Consider the following 12,225-nt stretch of genomic DNA (forward strand, 5'->3'; position numbering starts at 1 on the left):
TAGATTATTTTTATTTTTCTTAATTTAAGGAGATTGGATTTAATTTAAAATAATTTTTCTAGTTAAGATATAAGAAAGATTATTATTTTTTATATTTAAAATTTCATAAAGTAGAAATTAAATCACACACCATCTCTGAATATTTTCGTATGAATAGATTGCTCTAAACGGGTAGTGTTCTTGAAGGAGAACACATGCACACCTGCCAGAGGATATAAATTAAAGAATTTTAATAAAATCATTTATTCAGACAACCAACTTATCCTATTCATTGTTTATTATTATTTTTATTATATTTCAAAAAAATTTGTAATCTGTACTAGAAAAGATTAACAAAATAAATACATGTTCTTAAAATATATTTTGTAGAAATAAAAAAAAATCTTATATTGAAAATTTATGTATGAGGTTTGTTAAAGAAATTCATTTTTTAAACTAGCTTAAAGCTATCTAGCGGTTAGTGTAATTCTTTGTATCTAAGTCCTTTATCATATTTTTCTTAATAAATCTATAAAATTACAAAAAAAAAAAAAAAAAAAAAAAATTTAGTTGAAACATTGCATACCATATAAATTTTAAGTTGAAACATTAAAAAATATCTTATGCACATTATTAAAATCAAGAACCTTTTTTAAATGCTGCTTAACTTTCAAAAAAACTTCTCAACTTTCAACTTAAAAGTGGATTGCAAGTTATAAGGCAATTTGGTAAGATGACAACTACGATTTAAAGAAATTTCACTAATCATTCAAGATTGAGAATAATATACTGTAATTAAATTAAATTTGTTTCTAGGAACAGAAATATACAATTTGCTTTGGCAATCAGCATCTTTTTTTTTTTTTTTTTTTTTTTTTTTTTATTTAGATTATTTTAAATTTTGTGCAGTGTTCTCAAATAAATCATTTGTAAATTCATTAAAATTTTGAAAAGTTTCACATGCCATTCATTACAATTCTTCAATATATGTAAGTAAAATGGCTTTATAAGCTACATTATTTGCAAAATATCCTTTCTTAATAGAATTTCCTTTAATTATAATCCTCCTTCCAATTAATTCTTCAGTCTGGGATTACAATTAGCTTTTCTAATAAAAATGAGGTTTTTCTAATAAGAATGAGGTGCAAGATTTTTGTCTGTTTAAAAAAGGACTGCAAATGGAAGAGTTTAAGAAACCTGAAATTCCATTGACACTAGAGCTCGGTTTTACTTACTCTACAATATATATTCTATATTAGTACAAGGCTTTGATACATTTAATGGTCCTCATAAGATTAATCCATAATTAATTTTGAAAATTATTGGAGTTGTATATAGTAATCAAATTCATAAACAAAATATACATTATCCAACACATCCTGCAAATTTTCATTCCTGAAAATTTTAAAAATCAAATCAATCAAAAAGATTTGTTGGGTTGGGCAGCAAGAAAATCTTTCAAGTTCAGTTTCAACATGGGGGTGGGCGAATGGCTATCTTGTATATTTCTTCTAATAATGAAGAGGAATGTATATGTTGATGTTCTGCAAGCCAGGCTGTTTAACCCAGAAATATCAAACTTGGTGTTTACATATTTTAGGAGATGGGAATTCATAATATAGTTATTTATATTTTTTTAAATTTTTAACTAGTTTAAAGTTAGTTGAAATTTTACCTGTTTTTCATTATAAAGACTGAAAATCTTGAGCACAGATAATTTTAGCATCATCTTAACATTCAAAATATTATAATTGTAATTTTTGTTGCTTTATATTTTTCTATTTTCAAATAATTTGCAGAGTAAGTGTAAGATATTTTTTCAATAGTACATTTACTGAAGTGAAACTTAAATAATTTTTTTTTAGTCCTTGTAATATTTTATCCTGCCCCCCCCCCCTTGTTGACATCAGTAAGCGAAGATTCGGCTTGTTTTTTTATGCTAAGGCATTTCTTTAATATATTTTTTTGATTTTGCTATTTTTAAAGTTAAAGCTTCAGAAATAAGGAAGGTGAAAACATTTTTGTGTACCCATTTTTAAATGTTGCTTTTTCCTGTTAAATAATTTGCTGTATAAAGATATTGATTCTAAATTAGAGAAATCCTTAGTACAATGAACAGAAGAGCATAATGGTTTTAAAGCAATATTAGTTGTATATCAATCAAAATTCATTTGAAAATATTTTGCTGAGGAAGTCATTAAAACAAATTTACACATAATCTGTAATTAACATTTTTTTACAATAATTGATTTTGCTAAATCAATCGTTGGACAAATGTGGCTAATCAATAGTATTAAAGTGATCACTACTATATGTACATGTATATATACATTTCAGAATATGAAAGGTTGAAAATTGTCCATAAAATTATTTTTTGTTGTATCATTTAAAAAATTCAAGTCATATCTATTTAAGTACTTCCACTACTACTTCTGCGGTACAATTCAGATTGCATATTTTTGAATGCTGAATTAGAAATGCACTCAAATCTAATGAATGATTAAAAACAATCATTCTTTTTTTCCCCAAAGTTTATTAGCATCTAATAAATAAACTGCCATAAATATTAAATCTGTTAAATAATTTTGGTAGTTGTGTAAGTTTTCAGCAAGATTTGTGTAATTAAAAAATTTGCTTTGTGTATATGTGAAAGATTTGTTTTTAGTATAAACAGCACATACTTTGAAAATTCTTGTGTGTTTTTGTGCATCTTACTATTATACTAGTTGCTTTTAATGACAGTTGGTTTGTTTGTTATATTTATTATGAATTGTGTAACCAATAAATTTAATTGATTAGTTATATTTATTTTCATTTAAATTGTTTAGATAAAACTTCATGTTTTATGATTCCATCAAATTGTCAGGCATTAAAGCCACATTATTTTTATTGTTTTGCATGTATTCTGCCAATTTTATATATGAACTCTTTTTTTTTTTTTTAGACCTATCTCATGACATGATAAATGTTATTAAAAACATAATTGCATTGTTCATTTACATATAAATCTCAGTGCATTGTAACTTTTTTTTTACTTGTGTACAGAGTATAGATAAACTATTGTAACCATCAAAAAATTGGTACTTGAAATTTTAACAAACCTCCAGGTTTAAGACCCCCCCCTGTCTTTGTGTTTTGGTATACCTGGAAATAATGATTTTTGGCATTATGTCTGTCTGTCTGCTTGTCTTTTTGTGAGCATGATAATTCAAAAACGTTTTGAATTAGATAAATGAAATTTGTTATATAGTCTTTACTATATACCAAATCATTCAATGGGAGTCTGTCTGAATGTAAGTTAACATGATAATTACAAAATGGAGAGCTAGTTAGATAAAATTTGATAAACAAATTTAACATCTTAGTTATAAATATGTGGGATATTAGGAATTTGATCTGTCAAGAAATTGATTGTCTATTAGTCTGTAATTTCACAAGCATAGAACATAATGACTTAAATGTGTGCATTTTGATATGCGATTTTGTGACTACAATGTTATGTGTTGAATTTTTATTTCAATCAACCTAAAAAAAGATGTTGAAAATACACATTTGGTCTTTTGGCACTTGCTTTTTAATTACATCCCTACAATTAATCGCAAGTTATTAGTCTGCAACTAATAATACTCAAATGCATTTATTGGAGTTTGTGAGAAATTCTGCTCATTTTAATTTTTCAGGAAGACTGCATCCCTCTTTTATTTGTCTTGCAAATTTATACAGGTATTAAACAGTATCCTAATTTGGCTTTCAACAATGGAAGAAAATCACATAATAATATATTTGAAGAAAAAAATGGAAACGGTTTGAATTTCTGGGCAACAAAGTAGTTTATTGTGGAAAATAAGGCAAAAAAAAAAAAAAAAAATCTTAATTTAGGGAAAATGTACATGGCTATCATTAAAAAGACATTTTTAATGATAGCCATGCACATGATTTTGATGTGTAAGTAAAGGGGAGTTTTCTTGAAAAAATTCTAAAATTTATCTTAATTTTAATAAAAATTTCTAAAAGAAAATCTTGTGCACATTCTCATCTTCCAAGGGATGTATCTGACAAATTATGTAGCTGTAAGTCAACCAGTATGACCTACTGCATCAACACACACACATACACATCATTAGTATTAGTTATAGAAATGTGGAGTAATTTAAGAAATTATTTTGCTTGACATAATGACAACTTTTAATTGTTATGTATTCCTTTTAGCTTATCAGAAGTTCCTGTATGATGCCAATAAAATGAACAAGGTATCTCATTATGGATCTAGTTTTGTCGTAACTCTGAAGGAAATATCATCTTATTCAACTGAGATCAATAATAGAAAGGAAGAGGTAAAAAAAAAAAAAATAATAATAATATAATTTGTAAATTAAAAAAAAAATTTGAGAGATCATTTTAATTTAATTCCCTTTCATTTCAGAAAATAGTTGTGGATGCTCTAGAACTTCAACTTGAAAACTCTGTTTCATCTGTAGAAAAAAATGCACCATTATTTGTTCCTAAACCAGGTGTTGAGCCAGTTCATGTACATGCAAATTTGTTTGAAAGTATTTTAAAAGATTCAGGTTAGTAAAGATTATTTACTTATAAGATTTTTAAATAAGTAAAAGTATAATACTAACATCCAAATATTCACATTTATTTTTTTCCCCTTATTTATCCTTTAATATGTCTTCTGTATTAATTTATAAAGTTATTACTGAATCGCCTCTAATGGTATAATTTTATGCATGAATATTAAGGGAAAAACTTTTATTAACAGATCCTTTTGCTCCTGAAACTGATTTTGTTAGACAGTGTGCATACGTTTGGGATTTGCTTGTTTCACTTTGGGGCAAGGTTAAAGGTTTAGATGATGATAAAGGTAAATATATACTCATTCACATTTTCAATATTTATCACATTTACGTTACAATTTGAGTTGGGATTCAAATTGTATTTTATAATTTCTATTTTTATTCAAAATATAATAATTTTGTGGTGATATAATAACTTGATATTACTAAGTATGGAATTCTGTATTTTATATTTAAAAAAATTATTATTTTGCAAATTTCAATCAGTTTATTTTAAAATATGGCTGTAAGTCCAGCTGCATGGATAGTTTTATTTATGGTCTTAAAATGCTTAATATTTAAAAGCTAAATTAAGTAATGTATTGGAAGTTAATATATTCTAAATTTTGTGCATTTTAAGGAATTTGATGCATTGATTTGTTTTAATTTTCCATTATGAGGTGTATTGTTTACTTTTATAGGGAACTTTTATTTTTATTTCTACTTTTGTTTTCTAACTAAACCACTAATAAATTCTGTAATATCTTTTAGCTATTGTGTCATTGTTTTTAATTTTATTAGTTTTATAAAATTAAAAATTAATATAATATTTTCAAACCAGGCAATTCTAGTTATGTAACCCAAATTGCCAGAAGGGAGGCTTTATCTCGTTGGCTCATTAAGACAACTGAACATGATATTTCGAAGAAAATAACAGCTAATTCACAGGTTTGTAATTATTCTTTTCATGCTTGTGCATTAATGTTTTCTTCTGTGTATATGTTTAATCTACATTTTTAACAATTTGCTAGCTTATTGAAAAAAAAAAAAAAAAAAAAATAGGTAATGCTTTACAGACTTATAAAGTATATATTTCCTTCTTTATCATTTATATTTAATAATGGTTTTATTCATCTGATTTATAAAGATGAAGTTATTTGATTTTTCTGTCTTAAATGGTTTTTTTTTTTTTTTTTTTTTTTTTTTCCCTCCAGCATAATGATTATTTGACCAAAATTTTCTTGCATTTGAGTGGGCGTCGAATTGCTGATGCTGTAAAGTTAGCTCAGATGAACAATGATTTCCGTTTGTCATTACTTTTATCGCAAGCAGAAGGTAATACAATAGTTCGTAAACTTATTGCCAAACAACTTGATAACTGGAGAGTAAATGGAGTAAGTGAAAAAATTTCATGTTATCTCAATTGCTTATTGCATAACATGCACATTATTTTAGATCTTCTATTTTATTTATCTTTTCTTCAAATGAAATGTGACTTATAAAATTTTAAAATAATGTTTCAAATTTTATGTTAAAAAATTTTATCACAATTAGTGGGTTTTTTTTTTTTTTTTTTTTAAATGCTTATTATGAAAATCTGGATTCATGATATTTAAAATTAAACATTAAGTTTAATTTTTATTGTAAAATAAATTTGATAAATTTTAATTATGATTCTTCAATTTCTTTATTCTTTGTTTTATTTTGCAGTAAGGTTTTTATTTCATGTACATTAATTTTAGACAAATGAAGTCAAAGATAAGAAAATCTTTTATTTTAAAACTTATTTTATATATACATGGGAAATAATTTTAAAATATGAAATAACAATTTGTGATTTGTAATAACGTCATTACATACAAAGTATATATTTATATATTCAGAATGCTTAGTTATGGAGAAATCTGAATTGTTTCTTATATTTTAGTAATGTTGATAATTTTACATATTTTAATTACCTTATGTCTTAATAAAAATATACAATGTGGAAGTGTGTACTAATTTAAAATATTTTTTTTTATTTTAATATTTTTAAAACATTTCCTCTTTATACAAAATGAGTAGGTTTTTAAATTGAAACTATGTAGTTCAAAGGTCGACTTGTTTTTTTTTTTTTTTAATTCACACGGTAAGAATAATGTTCAGATATCTATATAAGTAAGCCAGTAAATTTGTGATTTTGAAGTAAATTACAACAGAGTAAGTAACTATTTTCTTTTCTTTTAAGATTGGATCTTAATACATGAAATATTTTTTCAGGCCTATGAATTTATTAAGCAAAATAGAATAGCCCTGTATGCTCTATTGGCTGGAATGCTAGTTTACGAAGATGTAAATTGCTGTAAAAATTTGAATTGGAAGCAAACTCTATCTTTACAGTTATGGTAAGAATGTTTTCTTTTAAATTTTATTTCGGATGTTGCCTGTGCACTTCTCTTTTCCTTGGCTTTAAAAAAATTTATTTGTATTTATTTAGGTATCACTGCAACCCTAATGCAAGTGTTCAAGAAGCTATCAAAGAATATGATGAATCCTTCCAGGTTAGAATAAAAATGTTTGAAAAACTTTATTTCTTTAACTATTGTAATTAGTTATGATCTTAGTGCATTTTTTTATCATAAAATTTTATATTGATTGTGCACAGGGAACAGGTCCAAATGGGAAGTATGCTTTCCCTCCTTATCCTTTATACATGGAAGAATTGGAAAATTCCGAGAAGTTAGAAGAGTTTGACGTAGTGTTTGATACTTGTTACCACATACTAAAGTTGTACTGTGACAGAAGTTACCGCTTTGATTTACTGCTCATGCCAGAGACTTACTCTACTGCTCATTTAGATTATCGACTCAGGTTTGCTGATTTCATACTTTTAAAATATTGACATTGTTGGTACTTGCTAAAGATTTCTCGGCAACTTCTTTTACTTTTTGAATCTTTTTTACGTTTTTGTGCAACAGATTCCAGTAGTTGATATCCATAAGTGATATTTTTTCTATTGATATATGCATAATCTTTCTTTATATAAATTTTTATTATGGCCCAAATACGGCCTTATGATATAATCATGATTAACTCAATTAATGCAATTTTGTTACTGATAAGTCAGCAGCTCTAGTTGTCATAGCTCTTCGTATTCGTTTTTTTTAATATATAGTATTGCATAATTCTAATATTATGGTCGTGAAAATTTAATTAGAATCATCATTATCTTTTTTTAATTACTATTATTTCAATATGCATGAAATATTATTGATATTGATAATTACCTGTAATTTATTGTTTAATTTTTTCAAAAAAAGGAGAAACTGTTAATATGTATGGTTATTCTCAGTAGTGCTTTATAATGTAAAATAAACCACATTAAATGTTGTTTAATTTGTTTTTAGCATTTTATATTATACAAAGTCTGATTAGAAATCAGTCCTTGCTTTGTTCACTTTTCATAATTATTTGTATCATATAATTAATTAAAAATATTCAAAATTAAAATCGGTTGTATAACGATTTAAAAATTTCATAATAATAAATAGTTTTGAGTGTAAAAAAAAGAACAAAAATGTTCTCCCTTTTCTTTCATAATGGTAATGCTAGCTAATTAGTGAAGCAACCTCTGGTGTCAATAATTCAAGAATAATAATGATTTTCTGATTTCAAAAATTCCTTTTCCTAGATTTTCTAAATAAGGTATTGATTCTAGAGCATTCTTTTTATGATATCATTGCTAAATTAGGTATCTCTCATCCCAAAACACCTATCTTCAAATGCTGTACATTAGAAGTATCACAAGAATTGTTATTTGTTATAGGTTTCTAAAGAGTTATGTATTCTGAATTATTATAAGAGAATTTTCAATTTAATTATAATTAATTTAAATGAAACAATTTTTATTTGCTAAAGTTTATTATAAAATTTATGCAAACATGAAAATCTTATAGAAAAATTTAACTGAAATTAAATAGATGAATTTATTTTTTCTGTAAAGGAAGAGATCCATACAATAATGATGAGGTGTTTTTAATATAAAACTAGGGAATTTGTTTTAACATAAAAGATTGACTGCTTATAACTATAAAAAGAAAAGAAAAAAAAAAATAGTTGGGCATCACTCCTGCAAATACATCTGCTACACACACACATATACACACAAAATAATTTATCTCACCATTTATATGTATGATAATCAGAGTTGTTATCTTCTTTTATGGCTTGAAAATTCAGACTTATTTGCATGCCATTGGTTTAATTGCATTGATTTCAATTTACATATTAGTCATTCATAAGTCAGTATCAATTTCAATGTTAACAAAAGTTTGTAGAATAAAACTACTCAAGATACTGATAAAAATGATAATTTGTTCCCAACAGAAAGTTTATTCTGAGTAAAAAAACATATTTTTGCAGTGTAAATTTTTAAAAAGGAAACTTTTTGTTGTTTCTTATATATATTTAGCTGGCTGTTGCATTTATCACTATCATCAATTGGGTACAGCATTCCTGCTGATCTTGCAAGTACACTTCATATGAATTTTGCTTCACAATTGGAATCGCTGAATTTATGGCATTGGGCAGTTTTCGTCCTCCTCCACCATACTGATGAAACATGGTGATTTTTCCCCCTTATTCTTAAACATTCTTTTAATCATTTCTTATTATTTTTACATCATTCATATATATTATTATAATAGGCGAATCAAGCAAGTCAAAGAAGTTTTGTTGAGAAACATTTCTCTGGAACAAAATGAAGATACAGTTGCTAAAGAGAAATTTCTTATTCAGTCCTTGTTGATTCCTGAAAAATGGATTTTTGATGCAAAAGTATGTGTACCTTATTGCATTTTGTTTGTCATGCAAATCTTTTCATGAATAAAATATTTCCTATCACTTTTTTTTATTTGGTAAGAATTAATATTATTTCTAATGAAACATTTTTTTAAAGGCTGTAAAAGCTAATGTGATGGGTAAAAAAGCTGAGGAGGCATGGAATTTATTAAAGGCAGAAAGATGGAGTGAAAGTCATGCTGTAGTCATCAAATACTTGGCATCTGATGCTGTTATAAATGGTAATTTATTTCTTTATTTTATAAATTTTAAAATTGTCGAGAATATGTGTATTTTACAAATTGTTTATGTTATTTTTAGAAGACTATGAATACCTCATGAAATATTTGAGTGAGTTGTCAATACCTGAAAGAAGTTCCACAATTTTAGATTGGTCAAATGGAGGTCAGGTTTACTTGGATTATATAAATATGTGTCGCGTTGTGCAAGAAGTTTTGTCTGTAAGTTTCCATGTTTTTTTTATTCATAAAGTTCAATTAGAATTATAATTTAACTTGTAATAAATTTTCAAAAATTTACAAATTGAAATTTTTGTGATGAATTTTACATTATTACTTCTGGTTATTTAATATTCATTAGGTTTCAAAAATTTTCAAGGAATATACTTTAAATTTTTACCTTTGTTCTTTCAGAATACTTCTAAAATAAGAACTTATAAAAATATTATGTATTGATAGTTTATAAAAACTTTTTTTTTTTTTGTAGCGAGAAGCAAGTGCTTATGATTTGGAAAAATTTACCCCTGAAGTAGTATCATTGTGTCAGAGACTCTCAAGTATACCAGCCTATTCCTTGAAGGACAGGTAATTCATAGAAATAGAAATATATTTTTTAACTGCATGAATAGTGATTATTTTATCAAGAGTGATTGATTCTGAAATTCCTTTTTTCAAAAGCAATGTCTCTTTTATATTAAAATTGATTATGTAAGTAAAAAATTTAATTGCATATTTATAGCTTGTAACTTAATCTTTTTTGAAAGTTGTTTTATTAATATTTTACAAACTTGTTCTCTAAGAGATATATAATTTCATATGAGACAATTTAATTTAATGAAGATTTCTAATTAAAAATATTAGAATAAAATATGATTTTTAATCTAGGAATCAGAAGAATACCTTAAAACTATGGTATATGTAATAATTTCTAAATCTAGATTCTTAAAAAAAATTCCTTATCACTTGAACTGTGACTTTTCTAAAACTATACAAATTCTGTATACATTCTATCTTTTTTGCCTTCAGTGTGCCACATTGTGCTTGCCATGGTTTGAATAAAAATCCTGACAAAAGATCAAAATTGAACTATTTCCTTGAATAAAATTTATTATAGAACTTCATGACTGTTATACATTATATGTTTCACAATAAAATTTATATGTAACCTTCAGATGAATATCCATATATATATATATATATATATATATATATTTAAGCTTTCAATTGCAACTTTTTTTTTTTTTTACTCAGTTTAGAAAAATATTATGACTTTACAAAGTTGTTGATTTTTAAACTTAATTATCACTCTGCTTTAAATAAAAAAATAAAAAAAGTCTTTAGAACATTGTTAAGTAGAATTTTTTTGTTTAAAATAAAATATTCAAGTATACTTATGAAAATAGATGTATAACAAAATTAAATTAAAAGAATAAAAAAGTCAAAACTTTTGCAAATACATTCAATTATTAAAAAATATCTTAAAATTTTTTCGATACCAATTATTTTGCAAGAAATAATTAATTATATTATTTATATTTATAATGTGCTCACTTAAATTCTGTGTATGTATACAATTTGTATTTTACTTAGGAAAAATACTCATTGAAATCCTTATGTAACTTGTTTTAAATCATACATCATTAGGTCATAAATATTAAATTTAGTCTTTATTTTTAGATTGAGCATAGCTGAAATGGCTAAGAAAACTGCTACCATTCTCCAATCTATCTCTATCTTGCAAGCTAGCCGGACGAAAAACTCTAATTTGTTAACCATGCTAGCCAGCTCTATTAAGAACCTGCCAATGCCTTTTGATTATGCTGTTTCTGAGAATAGGTTTGTGGCACATTGTTTCGTTGACAAAATTACAACAGAAGTTTAAAAGGAATGTGTGGAAACAAGAACTCATGTAACATATAGCCGTTCAGCCTGAACATTTTATGCATTATTAGAAAAAAGTGGATTCTTTGAATGTAAACGTTAAAACTTCTTTTATTTAAATGTATATTTCACTGTGATAAATTTGTATTAAAGTCATCAAGTTATATGTATAATGATTCATAAGTGTCAAAACTCATAAACATTGATTGTACTTTCAGAAATTGTTTCTGGAGAATAAAAGTGGAAATTTAATTTTATGTGTAGTTTGTTTTTCAGATCAAAAAATGAATTGATTTAAAATATATGAAAATGGTTTTGTGAAAGACATAATTTTTTTTGTGTGTGCTAATACAATGTGGAGTTAACTCATTTTTGGCTTTTTAAAACACTTTGACAGACATAATATATTAATTATGTTTTAGTATCTGTACAAAGAAATAGAGAATTGTTTAGCACTACATCTTGTATTAAATATTAATTTTGATTGTCAACTACTGTATTATCTGTTGTAAAGAAAATTGAACAAACACTAATATTTTTAACAAGTATTTGAATCTCATTCAAGGTTGTTGATGTGCAATTAATTTTTTGCTTTTGTTTTTTAAAATAATTCTTTACATAATACATCTTAAAATGGTAGTTTTCTTAGTTGTTCCTTTAACTTACTCCAAAATGGAACTGTTAATACATTTTTTTTATTATTTTAATAACCATTGTATGTAATCTATACAGTCAAGGTTTGTAGCATC

The 12,225-nt window shown here is 25.2% G+C and overlaps 1 protein-coding gene across 2 annotated transcripts in view; it reads left to right on the plus strand.

Annotated features, from left to right (window-relative positions):
- The window catches only part of LOC129957160 (nuclear pore complex protein Nup98-Nup96-like), a 43,787-nt gene extending 32,059 nt beyond the window's left edge, over positions 1-11,728 (plus strand). For both annotated transcript variants that reach the window (XM_056069350.1, XM_056069341.1), the window contains exons 25-38: positions 4,189-4,313; positions 4,403-4,547; positions 4,745-4,846; positions 5,380-5,486; positions 5,753-5,932; positions 6,798-6,922; positions 7,015-7,078; positions 7,183-7,388; positions 8,989-9,141; positions 9,224-9,353; positions 9,475-9,598; positions 9,678-9,817; positions 10,083-10,180; positions 11,273-11,728. In XM_056069350.1, the coding sequence (XP_055925325.1) occupies positions 4,189-4,313; positions 4,403-4,547; positions 4,745-4,846; positions 5,380-5,486; positions 5,753-5,932; positions 6,798-6,922; positions 7,015-7,078; positions 7,183-7,388; positions 8,989-9,141; positions 9,224-9,353; positions 9,475-9,598; positions 9,678-9,817; positions 10,083-10,180; positions 11,273-11,477 (1,904 nt within the window). In that variant the 3' untranslated portion in view covers positions 11,478-11,728. The remainder of the gene's footprint in view (positions 1-4,188; positions 4,314-4,402; positions 4,548-4,744; positions 4,847-5,379; positions 5,487-5,752; positions 5,933-6,797; positions 6,923-7,014; positions 7,079-7,182; positions 7,389-8,988; positions 9,142-9,223; positions 9,354-9,474; positions 9,599-9,677; positions 9,818-10,082; positions 10,181-11,272) is intronic.
- Positions 11,729-12,225: the final 497 nt, after the last annotated feature.

This window comes from Argiope bruennichi, chromosome 2 (assembly GCF_947563725.1).
Source record: "Argiope bruennichi chromosome 2, qqArgBrue1.1, whole genome shotgun sequence".
Taxonomy (NCBI): domain Eukaryota; kingdom Metazoa; phylum Arthropoda; class Arachnida; order Araneae; family Araneidae; genus Argiope; species Argiope bruennichi.